The sequence below is a fragment of the Stegodyphus dumicola genome, chromosome 4 (genome assembly GCF_044657685.1).
Source record: "Stegodyphus dumicola isolate Sdum_Otavi_A_Nest chromosome 4, ASM4465768v1".
In the NCBI taxonomy this organism is placed as follows: Eukaryota; Metazoa; Arthropoda; class Arachnida; order Araneae; family Eresidae; genus Stegodyphus; species Stegodyphus dumicola.
In genome coordinates, this window is record NC_140771.1 from 247,277,933 (window position 1) to 247,296,471 (window position 18,539).

General features: G+C 29.6%; 1 protein-coding gene across 1 annotated transcript in view; it reads left to right on the forward strand.

The window, feature by feature from the left end:
• Window positions 1-18,519, forward strand: part of Nufip (nuclear FMR1 interacting protein 1) — a 49,420-nt gene extending 30,901 nt beyond the window's left edge. Inside the window, exons 5-11 of the mRNA XM_035353885.2 lie at window positions 386-478; window positions 2,204-2,664; window positions 11,996-12,061; window positions 12,586-12,666; window positions 14,246-14,359; window positions 17,824-17,948; window positions 18,238-18,519. Coding sequence (XP_035209776.1) covers window positions 386-478; window positions 2,204-2,664; window positions 11,996-12,061; window positions 12,586-12,666; window positions 14,246-14,359; window positions 17,824-17,948; window positions 18,238-18,351 — 1,054 coding nt within the window. The 3' untranslated portion in view covers window positions 18,352-18,519. The remainder of the gene's footprint in view (window positions 1-385; window positions 479-2,203; window positions 2,665-11,995; window positions 12,062-12,585; window positions 12,667-14,245; window positions 14,360-17,823; window positions 17,949-18,237) is intronic.
• The last annotated feature ends 20 nt before the right edge of the window (window positions 18,520-18,539 follow it).

Genomic DNA, 18,539 nt, shown 5'->3' on the forward strand with positions numbered 1-18,539 from the left:
CTCTGTGGATGCCGACATGCTTGCCGGTACCTGGCGTGAAATTGAATGTCGACTTGATATTCTCCGTGCGACAAAAGGGGGCACACATGGAAATTCATTGACAAGGGTCATGAAACTTTTTGAGTTATTCTATCTTTATTATTTTAAGAGTTATTAAACATCATAATGGGTCTGGGACTTTATAAACACCCTGTAGTACAGTATCGACATTATATGAATTATGTGATTGATTGTCTTAAAAAAAGGTTTTTGAAAAAGCTTTGGATGGATAATATAAAATTTTATTGCATTTTTATAAGGAAAAAATTTGTTTTGAAAATATACATTTGTGTATGTTTTCCATTAATATAGGATATAAATACTTAAAATATATGTATATACTTAGGCGTTTTCCAACAGCTGAAAATATAAAGAAACGGAAAGCAGAGCAGGCTGAAAAAGAAGCTCGTGGTGAAGTGTTGGAGACTAAAGATTTTGGGTAAGTTACTATTAAAACTGCAATCTAAAGAAACTTAATAGATTTTCATTGAGCAAACGAAGTATTGAAATCTGTTAGATATTCCAAGTAAAAATTGCTAGCTTTGGCTTTTAGGTTTTTAACTGGGTCTCAAGGCCTGACGTCCTCTCGACATTATGAATGCAATAACCAACTTCAGAAAATTTTTCCTTTAAATGTTATTTGGAACTTGTGTTTTGTACTTGGATTCGACTCTTCTCCGACTTTTACCTTATGTGAGGTATTCCCCATCTAATGTAGTATTTGGGATCTCTTGTCATGGCACCGAATTCATCAACTTAAGATTTGATTGTGACTTTACAGTTTCACATCCAACCCTTCTGTATAAGGCAAAATTTGTCTTTGCTATGTTTTTATGTAATATTTATTTGATTTTCAGAATAATTTGTATAATTTAATTTTATTTTGACTGAATTCTCTTAATCTGTTGTAGATATTTGTAGAACTTTATATGAAGATTCAATCAATGTTTAATGAGTAAATATTTACATTTAATTTTGTTTCACACTTATATATTGTGCATTACTAGTTTATCCACACGATTGTATGCACATTAATTATGTAATTTTCATTATGTTTAAAAGTACCTTGATAAACTAAAGCTTTCCTACCCTATTTTCATCTTTATCAGTCTAAAAGTATAGAAAAGGTACAATATTGTATCAGCCCCCATACAAAATTTTTAATTAAATATTAATGTATTTTACATCAAAATCATATTATACATAATTGAATAATCTGGTTTATGCGTTATAAAGCTAATTTGAGTCAATTTAAGGCTCTTTTGAAATTTTGCCACAGCACAAAACCATCCTGAAAATTCTCACTTTTGTATTTCAAGGTTGGCAGCTATGCTTTTTGCTTAGTTCTAGACAAAACACAATGAGCTGTTAGTAGCAACAAGAAAACATTCTCTAATTTCATGTCAAAATCATCGAAAAAGCTGTTGTGGGAAGAAAACATGACTTCGCCCCCTTTTTCCCCATTATAAGCTGTCATCAATTTCCGCAGTTTTGTAGTGTCTGTCGATTTGAATCTTACAGCAAGATAAAAAGAAATTGTTACATTTATCTGTCATGAAATTATTCCAGAAAAAGTAAATTGTGATTTATTTAAAGTTTTGATTTGCAAAACTCGGTAGATGTTAAATCCTGAATTGGCAGAAAAGTAAGAAGTGTTTTATTCAACAAGCCGCATTTGTGTTTGGACACATTTTTTTTCTTCAGGAACAATGACATTGCTATTTTGGCTTCAAGTGATATTTTAATTTCTTTAGGTAATTATTTAAATGCAGTCTTTCATTGCAAAGAATATCATTTTTAAAGAACCAGGTTAGCCACTTGTTCCTTTTTTTCTTTTCTAAATCCCGACATGCGAAATTCATTGCAGTATTTTTTACATGATTAGATGAAAAACATAATTGTATGAGTGGTAGTTATGGAGAAAATTATCATAAGGAAAGTAATCCGAACCAAACTGATGATACCTGCCACCAATTAAATGCTTGAAAGTAAAAAAGAGCCAAATGGTATGAATTTATATAAAAGTACCCTTACAATCTTGGCATGAAATTAATATATTCTGTAGAACTTGCTTATATATATACAAAAGGTGATCATGTTATATATATTTTAATGATTTATTTGTTTAGCTTAATAATTTAGTAATTGAATTCTTTTTGCCTAGAAAGTTCAAGCGAAGAAAATTTGATCCCGCCGACATAAAAAATAAGAATGTGCGTAATCGTGGAAACCGATTTCATCGATCCAAGACCCATCAGAGAAGAAATGAGAAATTTTCACAACCTGTTGCATCCAAAGCCATGATTACTGTTTCTGATACTGATTCTGACTCAGATTCTCATATATCTCTTCCAAAGTTTTTAGGAATGTCAAGTGTAAATGCTAATAGTGTGGTACCAAATGCTTCAGGCCTTTGTAATCTGAATGTAGATAGTTTAGATCTTCAATCTGAAAGTGTCAGTGAAGTTGAAAAATTATCATGTGTAGATAAGGAATTCTTGAACGATAAATCTGAATCTTGTGAAGTGCCACCCGTTAATAAAGTATCTCTACCTTTATCAAATTTAAATAATGAAGTAAAGGAATCAGATTCATTATGTCAGTTGAATGGTGGCAGTAATAACGGTAAGATAATTTGGCATTTATATTTATCGAAAATGCTTTTACCTCAATTCATATTTTATATATTTACTTGTTTGCTGTGTGTCATTTGTAAACCATGTTTTCATACTAATAAAATATATAGAAATGTGAGAATATTATGAGTTTTTCATGCTCAAATATTCACCTCTTTAAAATGCTCATTAATCTGAAATGGTGAGTTTTACTGGATAAATAATATAACTATAAAATATTTTTTGAGATTCAGTCATGCAGTTATTTAGTACATGCTAATATACACTTTCATTAAGTTCTTCGGAATGCTAATTCCAAATGCTTAAACTGAATGCAGTAAACTCTTGTTGAAGGCTGGGGTTATGTCATTAACGCATTGCATCTACGGCAAAATCCCATTGTGCAAAATTAACTTTCTGTAAAAAAAATGGGCGCGTTAGATATAGTTCAGATTACAAAACCATGTATAATTTATAAAAACCTAAAGAATATTGCAATTAAAAAAGGAAAATGAAATAAATTTTTGTTTTAAAGGAATTTCTGTTAATGCTTAATAAGTAGGTACATGATTCATTAAAAAAATAAATAAATAACTGTTAATTTTTTGCTTGGGACAATATCCAATGTAACTTATTAAATGTTTCACGTGAAGAAGACCTCTCATAAAGTATCATCTTCTTCCTTTATTTGGGTTATCTCCATTTCAAAATCTGACTCTTCCTGTGCCTTTTTTAACAGTTGGTTTAATTTCTTGTATGTTAAAGGCTCTTAGTCTTCAGCGTTGATTTCACCGTCTGCTTCTGTTGTAAGACCATCCAATATGGCTTCATTTTCAGTCATTTGAAATTTTTTAAAGCTGTTGACCATTTCTGGCCAGAGCTAATGCCAGCAAGCGTACATTGCTGATGGATTCATTTGTTCCCATGCATGTTTATTCATTTCAGTGCAGTGGATTTTGTTGAATTGCTTGCAATATACCATTAGTGTGCCATGGAGTTCTTCTTCCAATGGTTTATTTACAGAGAAGGAAACATGCCTGACATAATAGGCTCAGAATGTTTTTAGGATTTGGTACCATTGGATGAATTAAAGAAATGGTGTTCGGTGGAAGGAATAAAATCTCAATGTAATGTTGCGAGGGCTTCAGCACTGTGTCCTAGAGCATTATTGAGAACTAGATAAACTTCAAAAGTTGTGCTTCAAATGTTGTTTTAAGCAACTTTTATCTTCTTAAATGAATGAATTTTTGAACCACCCATTAAAATGACTATCACAATTCAGCCAACATTCTGCAGCAAACTGCATATATAATTGAAATTGGATTCTGCACTGAGTAAATTAAGTGGAGACAATTTCGAAAACACATATGCTCAAATTCATGCTTTGCAAGTCTGCAGTCGGCAAATGTATAACGTATGTAAAACTTTTGCTGCATTAAGGTTTAAAATTACTTAATTAAGGCCATAAATTACTCTCTCATTATCTATGTAATAGCAAGTTTTATTTTAACATCAGGGTAGCAAATGCCATTTTCTATGCACGAAGAAATGCAAAAATTGCATCAGGCCAAAATAAGAAGCATACCAAATATGCACCAAGATATCAAGTCTGTTTTAGGTAACCCATTATAAACCCACTGTGGGTGTGCCCAAAATGGCACACTGATTGAATAAAGCTTCGAAAAGAGTGCTGAAACGAGCATTGTTGTCAATGAACTGACTGATGAGATGCAGAGAAACAAAAAGTACAGACTCTCAGTTGTCCTAGATGATCGGTGAGCCCAGTCTGGTCACAACTAGGGTTCGTCGTTTGATTATAGGCACGATTTCAAGGTAAAAATTTAAAACTAATATAGAATAAGGAGATTAGCACACAGCCAAAAAAATAACATAGAAATTTCTTTTCAAACAATTCCTTTTATACCCTAAAAAATATTGGAAGATTTCTTTGTAAAATGAGGGCCTTAAAAAACTAAACATGGCTAAAATGTATGGACTGGTTTGTGTTGAGCTGCCATCTACTATAAATAAAGAAGGTTCAGAGTAACCTATAAATCCTTTTTCATTCAATTTTTCTGTGCGTACAGAAGGAAATTTTTAGGTGTGTCCACACAGGGTTTGTCAATTTTTTATTGCATGTTTCAAGCTGCAAAAATGCAAGTTTATGCCAACTTGCAGTTGTTGAGTACGAAATTAAAAAGAAAGAAAGAAATTACAAATAGTTTATTTATTTATTTAGAAAATATTTTAAGGTTCTTAGTAATTGTTTTATCTGTTATGCATTTAGGTAATCAATACAAAACTGCCTTTTGAAAGGATAAAAGAGATGTAAATTTCAAAATGTGATTGCTCAACTTAAAAATATATACTGATATGGTTTGGAATGCACATTTTCTTTTTATTACATCTATATTTACTTCTAGAGTGTAATTTTAACGAGTTTTATAGCCGTGCGTTGGTTAGAAGTACATCAGAACTTTATCAGTACAAAATGTATTTTTATCAAGAATCTGTTAGAAACTAAAAGTTATAAGTTGAAAAAAAAAGTCAATCCTCATTGAAATTGCAGCTAACAAAATCAATATTTTTTTAATGGATTAAGGTTCTTTGGTATCTGAAATAAAGGTTGCAAGAGAATAGTTATGTGGAGGTTCACTATCCCTAGTTTAAAATGTTAAGAATGTTTCAAATTTTCAATATTATTAAATGCTGATACAATGCCAACCACATCTCAAAAATTGTATGTTATAGTTTGATCATTATTAGTATGGTGGAACATTAGATAATTAAAAACTCAATTAATAGAGATTAAATTTTAAATCATGGCATTTTATCTTTCAAAAAGTTTCCTGAAAGTAATTTATTGAAATTTTGAAATGAAGTATTTATATTTGCATTGCTCATTAATATCCCTTTTGTGATATTAAATTAAGGTATGTAGGTATTAGCACAACCACTTTAGCTCAATTTGGCTAAATTTTTACAGATGAAAAGGTAAAAGTGATTGGTTATTTGGGTACAAGTAGTTGTTTTCGCAACTTTTTCTAAAGATTCCTAAACTATCAATATTTATTGTAAGTTGGCAAATGTTACGAACACATTCAAAGAAAATGTAATTTAGCAGTTTGAAATATAAATTTTAATAATTAAATAAGAATTATGTAATATATTAAAATATTGTTCTTCAAATCTTTCTGCAATTTGTTTTTGCATCATAATTCTCCCGTAGTATACAGTTATATGTTTAACCTTAAAAAAAAATCAGAGAATTGTAGAGACTCAGTAACAGCAATTATTTACTAAATGCATCTTCTTGAAGTTCCCTTTAGAAATTTTCCAGCAGAATTCTGTATTATTGCAGGAATTTTACTGGAGTTTCTTCCATTCCTGGCAAATTCCACAAGTCCATATTTTAAAGTTAAGGCAAAAAATATATGATACTTGGACTACATCGAAAAGAATGCACACGGAAATAGTAACATTAATTGACTTAAGAATGTGGGCGTGTATGCCAAAGTTTGGCACATTCAGAAAATTTGAGGATTTCAACTTGGATGGTTGCAATAACACGCAAGTACCATATTCCAATTTAAGAATGTGCATTGCATCAACATTATGAGCTAAGAGTAAATCTAATCTAATGTACAAATAAATTTTATAGAATGACATACAGTATTTTACATAATACCCATTCATACGTGAGTAGGATTTCATGTCCAGTCTCTGATACTATTGTTAAGTTTCTAAAACAATTCTGACAAAATAGTGATTTGCTTTAGATATGAAATGATAGGGAAACACTGAGTTGTAGTATAATTTCTAACCATTGGGTATAATATCATAATACTGTAAATTAGAGTAAATCATTCAGGCACATTAAGTCTGTCCCTTGCCTTTTTACTTCCTTGTACGAAGTAAAAAGGAAGTATTGTAATCGCGAAAAGTTTCAGGCAGCATATTTCAACGAAAATATCCATTTTGACCGCTATCGAATGCAATTTAACAATGTTTTTGTGTGACGTAAGGACAGAATAAAGTACTCTTTTCCTCCAATATATATATATATATATATATAACTGCTTTAAAATGAATTCTGAAGAGAATTTTTCATGGCATCTGTACGAATGTATGTACGTACGTACGTACGTATCTCGTATAATTCAAAAACGAATAGCCTCAGAACAGTGAAATTTTGTATATAGGACTGCTAAAACATGTAGATATGCACTGAAATCATATTTTGGTTTCAGTCGGCTGCACCAAACATATATAAACATATTTAAATATATATATATTCACTCTGTTACCCGGCTCAGAGACCTCAGTTTCTTTACTCTTATATGTTTGTAAATTGTACATTTTTTGCTTTAAAAAATGATTGAATTATGTTGTTTGTATCTTCCGGTTAAGGTTTTTATGCCTTTAGTAAATCTGTATGCAATATTTTTAGAATTATCAAGAATTTTAAAGTTGTTTAAGTGCCACTAAGCCTAATAACTTTTTTGATGGCAGCCATTGCTTGTTTATATTTGAAACAGCGGGATAGTGGACTTGTTGCCAATCTAGAGAAGCTTAGCTTCGCAAGAACAAAGATAACGCCTTCATTTATTATTGCGAATTAAATCATGCTTAATCCTTTCTGGAATTTTTTCGAGGAACTAAGTGTTTAAGATTTACTTCATAATTTTTAATACAGGTATTTTTTCAGTTTTTATGTATTTTTGTCTTGTCGCGAAGTGAGAAGTCAATTAATTGAATGAGAAATACTAAACCGTCTGTGAAAAACTGTTTCTTTTTTGTTTTGTTTGCTTAATTTCTTTTATACATCGTTCTAAATATATTACAGTATTTGAACGTGTCAACGATTAGATAATTCTTCAAATGATATCAATTTTGTGCATTCTGAATTATAATATGAACGAAATATAATACTGTTAAGTGAACCTAGCGCCAGAGTGTCACTATGGTAAACAAATACTGAGGGAACTTTAAAGAATGCATTTATTCTATTGTGGTTTATGCGCTGTCGGCGAAGTAGATTTAATTCAATCCAGTAAGTTTAAATGAAATGCAAGAAAAACTGCGTATAATTTAATATTCCATACAAGAAAGTCGTGTGGTCTACACATCAGATTTTTTTAATAATTTGTAACCCATGTTCTTGTAAATGCATGTGGGAATTTTTTTTTTTTTTTTTTTTTTCCTGTCTTCGATGTTATGCTACTTAGTTTGAACCACAATATTCGAATAGGGTTTGGATTTTGATAAGTTAAAAACCTTCAAAAGGTTACTTCAGTAAGCTAAAACAGTCGTGAATATTTATTTTAAATATTACAAGTGATTTATATTAAAATTGCCTGTTAAAAAATTAATAATTTTCTATTATACAGATTTTTTTCTTAATAAATATGTTTTTTATAGATATTGAAATTTATAAATATATATATATATATATATATATATATATATAAGGCATTTCCAATTAAAATTAATGTTTCAAAAAGCTGCTGCTTGGAAAGTATTCAATGGAATGATCAAATGTTTTAATTGGGAAGTTTCTGTACTAGTGGAATTTTGTTTGAAACAAACAGAAAGTTAAATATTGAGGGGATAGCAAGCTAAAGGAATAATATTCACAAACTTAACACTTTACTTACTGATATGCTGATGATAAGGTACACAAAATAATTCAAATAAGTATCTATGTGTATGTAGGTTCCGTGCATAGTTGAAGAACAGCAATGTCTAGAGCCTCCCAGACAAGTACCCCTTGAAGTCCAGATTTTAAATTTTTTTTTGATTTATTTCATATTTTTATGAATTTAATGAATTTTTTAATAACAGACTTATTCATTTAAAAGCCAACAGTGACAACACAGTTGGAAGTAAAACATTTTTACTCGATTTTTACTATGTTGCCATTCAGCAAAAGTAATACATTTTGCTTTTAATTTTACCTTCCAGATGACAGTATGTTGCCACTTGGAAAAGCATAAGATATGTAACTTTTCAGTTTAATCTGTATGCTATTGATTAATGAACCAAGCAATTTAAAAGCTGTAAATGCAGCTCTTAAGAATAGTTTTTTTTTACTGTTTTTTTAAATCAAGGTTTTTATGAAATTATTGTAGTCTATAAAAAAATATTCTACTCATTAAAATCATTATAAATTTTTCTTTTTTATAATTACTATTTTAGAAATGTGGTTAGTAGCTTATAAAAAGACCTGTTGATTGCTAGTCATGGAAATGGTGAAAAGATTCCCAATCTTTCAAGATTAAATTGTGACTGTGCTAATTCAGGGAATAATGGAACTACATTTTAATCTAATATTGTACCCATACCTGTACTCATAGATTGACAGGTACAGATAGAAACTAGATAAGCCACTTTGTAGTACCATAGATGACTGGAGTATTGCTGATCCTAGCTAACTATTAAAACAGTGCTAAAAAATACAAGTTAAAAAGCAAATCAGAAAGTATCTGCAAATTTTTTTATATTGAACTTAAATTTTGAATTGTAAAAGAAGGAATCTAGTAAGTTTAATTAAAAAGAAAAAGATATTAATAAACATATACCAAATTCAATTTGCACTGAAGAGCTAAAATTTTGAAAGCTAATCTTTTAAAAACTGATTGGTCAAATTTTATAAAACTTGGCACTTTTGTATAATTTGAATTGTAGAATCGAAGTATGGGGAAAAAATAGGTATGTCATTGCATAAAAAGTTCAGTTTTATGTCAGAACACCTATGTTAGAACAATGCTATATATAAATCTAATATTTATCCTAAGTCATGTTTTCGAGACATGAAAAACTCAAATTAAATTTCATCAATCAGCAGAGTCAGACAGGAGATGTAAAACCGCCCCCCTCTTATTTTTTTGTGCAAGGTGTACTTACACACTAATATATATATATATTATGTATTTTCAGATATACGAATGGTTATTTTCTGCATTTGAGTAGGGAGTTTTTCTACAGTTCAGTTTAATTTCCTAACAGTGTGTAAATGTAGCTGTAGTATAGCTTCTGTATAAGAGGGAAAAATTTGTTCAAAAGTTACTTTTATAAACCCAGAAAATTATTTTGAAATGTTTATAAATAGACATGTAGAAGTTCAAAACTTCTAATATAAAAATAGATACTTATTTAATTATGTTGAATTGTGAGAAAGTAGTATTTTTTCAAAATCCATGCCCTATTTATGACATATAATATTTAAGTTCATGGCTAATAAAGTCCCATTGAGTTAATATTACAGTGCAATGCTGCACTTCAGGTAAACATAGCAGTGAGCAAATCTTAGCATTCTGTGATTCAAATGGAAGCCAAGGATTTTAGCTTGCCTGCTGAAGTCACAATGCTTTAAGACACTTGTAAGTTTTCTTTCCCTTTTTTTGGTTAGTTTTTCAAATATTTCAATGTTATTTTGTGACTTATGAATAGCGGACATAATTATGGATAGTTCATTCTATGTTGTTGTTATGTAACATGTGGTATTTAATTTACTGCTTGTAAAGTTTAGTTTTGGTTTACATTGTTTGAATAATTTATTGTGCACAGTTTGCTGAAAACGTTTTATTACCCTTTAGTTTACACTCATTTGATAATGTAATAGTGCTCTTGATAATTAAAAAATGAGGATCACATTAACATCTGATTTTTATCGATGTTTTGTGGCAGTATCATTTTAATTCCATGTCTTTCTTAAATTTGATAAGCAGTGTTTGTGAGGGGATATAACTCAATAAACATGCTTGCAACAAAGAATTATTTCTTTTAAAATAGCAAACTTGAGTTGAAAGTGAAAGTAGAAAGCTTGTCATAATTAAGAACCTTCAGAAATATAATTTTTTCTTTGTAGAGATATAACATCATTTTTTTAATGCATTCATAATGAATTGTATGGAAAATAAAGTCCTAGGAAATCTGTTGTAGTTAGCAGAATCTCATTAAGGAATTGCAGAAGAAATTGTTTTATGACGTTTTAAGGTTTTAAGATTATCTATTTATATATAGAGAGAGGGGGAAGATTTTATAATATTCAAATACCTTTTCTTTTAAATTAAGAATGAATAACTGAAAAGAATACAAAATATTGAACTGAGCATTTTTGTGCAATATTTTGTTTTGTGTGACTGCTTCTGTCATTTACTTGACTCATGTACTATCATGTGATCTCATCTGTTATCGCTATACTTCTTTAGATTGGCGCAGATAATGAGAATACCTTTCAGACCTTTTTCCTGTGTTCCAGTTTTTAAAAAAAAAAAAAAAAAAAAAAAAAAAAAATGTTGCTATGCAGTCTTCAAAAATCTCTTTTTAATTAAATCAGATTCATATATTACTTTATGATATATTTTCTTCGTACTTTCCAATGTGTGTTCGGGAGGTCCGGAGTTCAAATACCGGTGAGGGCACTGCAGAGTTCTTTGATTTCCTTTTCTTTGAAAAATTTAGTTATTCCTTTTCTTGTTCTCTTTCCAACTAGTGATCATTATTTCATTCTTTCCTCTCATCAGTCTTGAACTATATTGTATCATCCAGTTTATTTGTGATCAGTGTAATGCACATTTTAGATTTGTTGTTATGTATGATTCACTTTTTTTTAAATATTTTTCTATCAATATTGCACAATAATTAATGAAAGATATAAGAATAATTAGTGAAAAAGTTATAAAACTGTCATGGTGCTTGTGATCTAGCTATAGTTAATAACAAATATAATTTTATATTATTTTATGGCATTTAAATCTTTGCAACTTATAAATATATAGTCACCATCTAAACTAGAATAATTCTTTCAGTTTTTGAGCAATTTATAGGCGGGAATAATATAATTTTTCAGCAGTTTTACATTGTTAATATCATTTATCTGTTATCTGTTATTAAATAGTTTTTAATTTATTGGTGTTTATTAAAATTATTGAGTACATTATATAATGAGAATGCATTTTATATTTTACTATAAATACATCAAAAGTGCATCTAACATTTTGATTTAATTTGTAAAAATCATCAACTTCTGATATTATATGTATGCGATCTTTATTTCAGGTCTAAGACAAACCTGCAAAAGGATATGTGTATATTTAAATTTTAGCTTACTTCAGATAATTCTTCCTTCCCCCCCCCTTGTACCAAAATTTTCATTTGATTTCTTTAAATGTGTTATTAAAATTAATTATGTGACTTAATCTATAATAAGAGGTTTTATTTGCAGTATTTCAAAAGGTTTACATAACCACATGTGTTTTTTTAATATTTCAAGCTTTAATAAAAGTATGATTAATGAAAATTTATTCATAACTTCTGAATTCTGATTATTCGTGTAGGTTCTGATGATCTTCATGTCAGCGAGAATATAAAATCACCATGCCATATCGAAGCTATTAATATAGGTAAATATTTATATTTTGAGTAAAACAGTTGTTTGGTATTAAAAAAAAAGAGCTTGAACAGGAATTAATAATTATTTCCTTTAAATAAAAATAATAATGATTAAACTTCAAGTATAAAATATACATTTTTAGAATAATTAAATAATTCCTGCACTATAAATTCAATGCTATTAGATTCTTATCTTCTACTTCCTGATGCAAAGAAAATGTAAAAATTTATTCTTTATGAAGATCTTCAGTCTTGAACTTAAAACTGATTTTTTTAAAAAAAAGTACTGGTTTTTATGCATAAAAAAAATTATACGAGTTCTTTATTGCTGCCAGTGACAGTCAATAAGACATAGCAGTAGTTTAAAAGCTTGGAAATTCACAAAAGTATTCCTGCATTACCAAATATATTTGCATACTAAGTTACTGAACAAAAATATAGTTATATTACTTGCATAAAATCACATTCTTATAAATCTTGTTTATATGTTCATGGGATTTACAAAATGATTTTTATTTTCTGCATTCTGCTTTAGAATCGGATGATGAACCACCCACTGTGCTTCCAATTCTGAAAACTACTGTGACTGGAAACTCGAATTCAGTGGACAATCCAGGTACAGAAACACAGTTTCCCAAAAATCTTCCAGAAAGTTGAATTTATTTCTTAATTATTCATTGTTCTGTTTTATTGCATAAATTTTGCTCTGCGTGTTTAATGTATTTTTTATCCACGTTGCTCTTTTATTCAGTATTATTATAACAAATTAGATATGAATTCTGTAATTATGAAACTGGGTTAACTTGATGTTTTTGCTGTAAATCATTAATAGAAGTTTTATATGTATTTGAAGCTGCAGATGATTTCATTGAGATATCTCTAGGTATATTTTTTAAATTTTCAAGCAAAAAGAATAAAGTCTGGTTGGGAATTGTGAATATATTGTACAGATGACTCAGCCAACAACAGTATCAGACACCACTGCACGTTTGCTTTTTATAGAAAGTTTGTATATTATGTGCAAAGAGATGATGATTACAATCTGAATATATCAAGTAGAAGTGTTCCTTATTATGATAATATAAACTTAGGTTACAGACATTTAAAGAAATCAGCATTGGGTATAAAGTACCTTTTTGAGGAAAGTGCATTTGATAGCGTAAAAATTAGAAATACCTAATAATCAAAATAATTTCCACTGTGTCGTATAATTTTTGTTCTTTACTGATTGTCACCAGCATGTAAAACGTGTATTCATTAATTTCATGTAAAAAAAAATTCCTGCATGTAATATCAGACCTATCATTTAATTCTAAAGTTCTGACCATTGTTTAAAATAATATTAGGTCCGTTTTAGTAAAAAATATCTTTAATTCCTGTTAGGTGGAATTGAAAAAAATACAATTGATTGAAATTTTCTTATGAACTCTTCTTAGCTTTTACTTTCATGTTGGAAATAACAGCACTCATTTGATGGCAACTTACATCTGTAGCTCTCTAACAATTTAAAATTGCAGCATACTGCTGTCATAAAAGCAACAATTTTCTTTTATCCAACCCCTACTTTCCATGTCTTATGTCTAAATCAAGATTGTTCAGGTATATGCTTTAGGAGGTCGAGAAATTTTAAGGCACTTCCAGTGAAGAATGGCTCTTTGACGAGTTCCTTCCCGTTGCAAAATTGATAGTAATGAAAAAGCTGACTTCTTTACTGAAAAGGGAGTCATGGTTATGCCAAAACATAAGAGCATCTGCCTCCATTCTTTAAAGCTTTTGACAAATTTAACTTACAAGCAGATTTGTCATGCAGAATTATTGCAACCATGTAGTGGAAGGATTGGGATATTTTTAGTGCGATTTCATATATATTCTGAATTCACCCAAGTATGTTATTATCACAAAATTCAGACTTTTGACAGGATAGAATTGCCCACGGGCTTATTTTCATCGATTTGGGCTGGCTGATTCTTCTGCTGGGATTCCGTGTTCTAGACGGCAAATGACACATGGATGAATGCTTTGCACTAATTCATTTCATTTGTATTGTTCCAAAATACTGCAAAGCCAGAAGACCTAGTAGTTAATTAACTGAAATTTAAAAAATAAAATAAAGGTAATTAAGTTTATTTTCTGTAAGGACTGAATTTTTATTCATTTTATGTGTCGTTATTTAATTTATTTTTCATTTGACTTAGATTCTGATGACGAACCACCCACAGTTATCCCAATTATTAAATCTTCAATTGAAAGTTCAAATTCTGTTGACTATCCAAGTGCAGAGGTACCATGTTCTAGACGTGCTGCTAAAGGTGAGAACTAATTATAAAAATGATGTTATGATGCTAGTCATATTTGAGTATGTTTCATATTGGCTTTGTCACTTTTTATTTAATATTTATGACATATGATTTGTACATAAAATTATATACCATTTTAGTGAGCAAAACTAAATGTTTGGTTTCTTATTCCAAAGGTGAAGAAATTATACTTTAGGTTTGTAGCCAAAAAGTGCTTTATATGGTTGTGTTCTTATTCTAGAATGAAAAGCTCTGTTTTTTATAAATTAAATGAACTGCAGTGCCTTATTTGTCATTTTGCAGTAAAATAAAAAAAAAATAGTAACCAGTCGTCTAGGCTAACTATTTGATATAACTATATTCGTGAAAATACATTGATTATTATAATTTGATTTTTAAGTAATTAGCTTTAATTTAATGTTATTCATATCATTTAATGTTACTTCTTCCTTCTAAATTTTTTTATTATTAGTAAATAATACAAATTTCAGGAAATTTTCTCTGGCATAATCCTAAAACTAATTCCAGCAATATGATGACATACCATCATGAAATTTAGTGCACATATTTTTTTGCTTACGTATGCTACTAAATAAATACAGGGTTGCCACGCTACCTGGAAAACCGGGAAAGCCGAAAAAAGTCAGGGAATTCGGAAATTGACCAAAAAATTCAGGGAAAAATCAGGGAACTTCATACAACGGTCCCACTAAAAAAGGCGAGTTTTGCGCCGACGTCGGAAGAGATCACTTTTTTTGTGAATTGTGTATCACGTGAGTGTCATTTGGGCAGCTGGCATAGAGCCAGTTTTCGCAGCTCCAAATTGATTGTCTTTTTAGAAAGGCAAAGCAAGTTTCCCGCAACTTTTGGTTTCCAGTAACCTCGAAAATCGCATGTGCAGTGCATGAACTAAAGAAAGTACCTGTTCTCGTATAAAACAAAATGGGTTTAATCCTAGTATACGGTACCATGAAGGTTAGAATTAAAAAAATATGTATTATAAAGAAGGAAAACCTCTCTGCAACAGACGTGGCTCGGTTCCATCATAGCGGGAAACAGCTGTGCATGCGCGATATATCTGTCGCCAAACCGGTGTCGAAGTTCGAAGGTCACGTTATCAAGAGTTCATAAAATGAATATCGTTTAAAATGTCTTTAAACTCTAAAGGAAAAGAAAATATTTTTTGGTGCAAGTAAGTTAATTCATGGATTAGTTATTTTGAGGGGGGGGATCTACGAAAATCCATTTTTTAAATTATTGCGAAAAATCCAAGAAAAAACGTTCTTTGATAAAACGTTTCTTCTTAGATTTTTCGCAGTAATTTAAAAACGGATTTTCGTAGTTTTCTTTTTTGTCAAAGAACGTTTCATCTTAACACGTGTTTCTCAATTTCCTGTACACTTCGCAGAGAAGGAAATTCTCTCCGTTCCGTCGTCAAATCCCTTGGCAAATTTTCCCTCCGCTTTTTACATAGACGTTCTTTGGTGAGAATAATCTCCATGTATGGTACAGCGGGATTTGGCGACATGATGATGAGCAGTAAACGGGTCATTTTGTTCTAGGCGACAATTTTCAAAATCATGCGAAGGCCATATCGTATACTAGGATTTTACCGCAAAATCTTTTTTTTTTTTCTTTTCTTTTCTTTTTAATAAATACCTTGTCATTTTCCAGTAAAATAAAAAAATAGTAATCAATCATCTAGGATAACCATGTAATATAACTATATTCGCTAAAATATCATTGATTATTCTAATTAAATTTTTAAGTAATTATCTTTATTTTTATGTTATTCATATCATTTAATGTTGCTTCTTCCCTCTAAATTTATTTATCATTAGTAAATAATATTTCCAAATTTCAGGAAATTTTCTCTGGCATAATCCTGAAATTAATTCTGGTAGTATGATGACATCACGAAATTTAATGCACATATTTTTTCCTTATGTATGCTACGAAATAAATATAAAATACCTCAATTTAGTAAAAAAAATATCATTAAATAGATATCTTTCTTTCGTTTAGCTGCAGAATGTCTGCAAAAAAAGCCTTATTTTATTCCAGATTGGGCAGATTCTGATCTCAATCTTCAGTGGAGAAAACAACTCCTATTATAGTTATATTTGTGTTTTCAAGTGTTAAGGTGCCTTTTAAGAAGACACCTCACACAAATTAAATTTACCTAAAATCTAACCTAACTTTTAGCATTGCGTTGTGATTTATAAGAACCGGATTAGCCTCGTGTTGAACTGGGGATGATCATGAGTAATAATTAAATAAAACGTACAGTTGTTATCCAATGTATATATCTTAAATTTTATTAAGTTTTTTAAGCGGAAAAGTAAACAAAATTATCAAACAAAGTGTACCAAGAATAATTAAGAATAAATGTCCTCTGGGATTTATTGAATAATTAAGTGAATTTGCTACACAGTACAAGTACCATAATTAATTTACCTCTTAGCACAGCCAACGTACATTACGCTTTTAGACTGGAATTTTCTCGAAACATACCTGGAAAACCTGGAAAAGTCAGGGAATTTCATTCTCCCGTTTGAGTGGCAACCCTGAAGAATGGAACCCTTTAGCTCAACAAGAAATGGTTGTGTTCTTATTCTAGAATGATAAGCTTTGTTTTTCATAAATTAAATGAACTGCAGTGCCTTATTTGTCATTTACAGTAAAATAAAAAAAAAAAAAAATAGTAACCAGTCGTCTAGGCTAACCATTTGATATAACTATATTCGTGAAAATACGTTGATTAATGTTACTTTTTCCTTCTAAACATGAATGAAATTATGTGTACTTGTAGAATTAAAGAGAGAGCATTACCATAAAAAACAAAGCAACTTCAAAAAAAGAAAGTTGAGAGAAAGTTTAATAAAGCAAACTAGTAAATATAAAGCGGTGCTCCCCCCCCCCCCGATTCTCAAGGCAATATTTCATATTTATTCCCCTTTTTAATTTATAATTTCTACATGTCAGTCATCTAATTAGATTTAAACAGAGATCTAATATCTTAAATCGCCAAAATTCCGATGGATCTGGATCTCAGACTTTGTACTGTAGAACTGTGATTAATTGTGGATTAGATGCTCATGGAATGACACTCCATGAACATCTGTTCAAATTCAAGTGTTAAAGGAAGGCAAACTGAATGTTAAATTTATCGTGATGCTTTTGATTTAATTTTGAAGTATTAGTTTTAGTTATTCACATCTTCATTCATGTGTGTGTTCCATCAGATAAATATCTTTCTTGTAGTTTTCTGAGCTGCAGTTATTATTTAATATCACTAATGAATAATTTTTTGGTTTATTAAATTTAAAATGTATGCTTTCAAGTGGCCTTTTTTTGGTGGAATTGGTTAATCTTAAATAAAATTCTTAGCACATCTTAAAAAATAGGTTGTGTACCTACTCATTGCTATTTTTCAAATTCCTCTTTTCATTTTCACAGCTGTTTTCTGCTTTCAGGTGATACAGATCAGAGGCATATTGATAAAGGGGAGGGAAATATAAATCCTAAACGTTTTGAGAAAAATAACAAAAAGATAGATCCACCAGCTGTTCCTGTGCGTAAAAGCACTCTTCTAGAAAAGGTTTGTTATAATTTTTGTAATAAAATTTAGTTAGTCCATAAAATAGCATATTAATTATTTATTAAGTTATGAATAAGTCAGGAAATCATATCTTAAAAAGAACTGATTTATATGTTATTTTGACGAAGAGGATTATTAGGTTTCAAATAATATTTAAAAAATAATTTGATTTACATTTTAAAGATGATCAGTGGGACTTGGTATAATATCATGTTACATTTTAATGTTATTTTTATTTTTTTACTTACTGTATTTGCATTTCTGAATGAAGCTTTTTTTTTCTCTCCAGCTTTTGGCTGATGACATAAGGCATGAAAGAAATGTCATCCTACAGTGTATTCGTCATATTGTGAAAAAAAACTTTTTTGGTATTGGAGGTGCAGTGAAATGGAAATCGCCATGACATGCCTAACATTATTTTGTACATAACTGATGAGACAAATATTCCTTTTACATATAAAAATGAATATTTTTAGAACTTTCAGTTGTTGCCATTCATGAAAATTCTGCATGTTACATTATGCATAATTTTTTATAAAAATATTTGACATTAAAAACATTGACATTGAAATTTTTGTCTTTACTTTATTC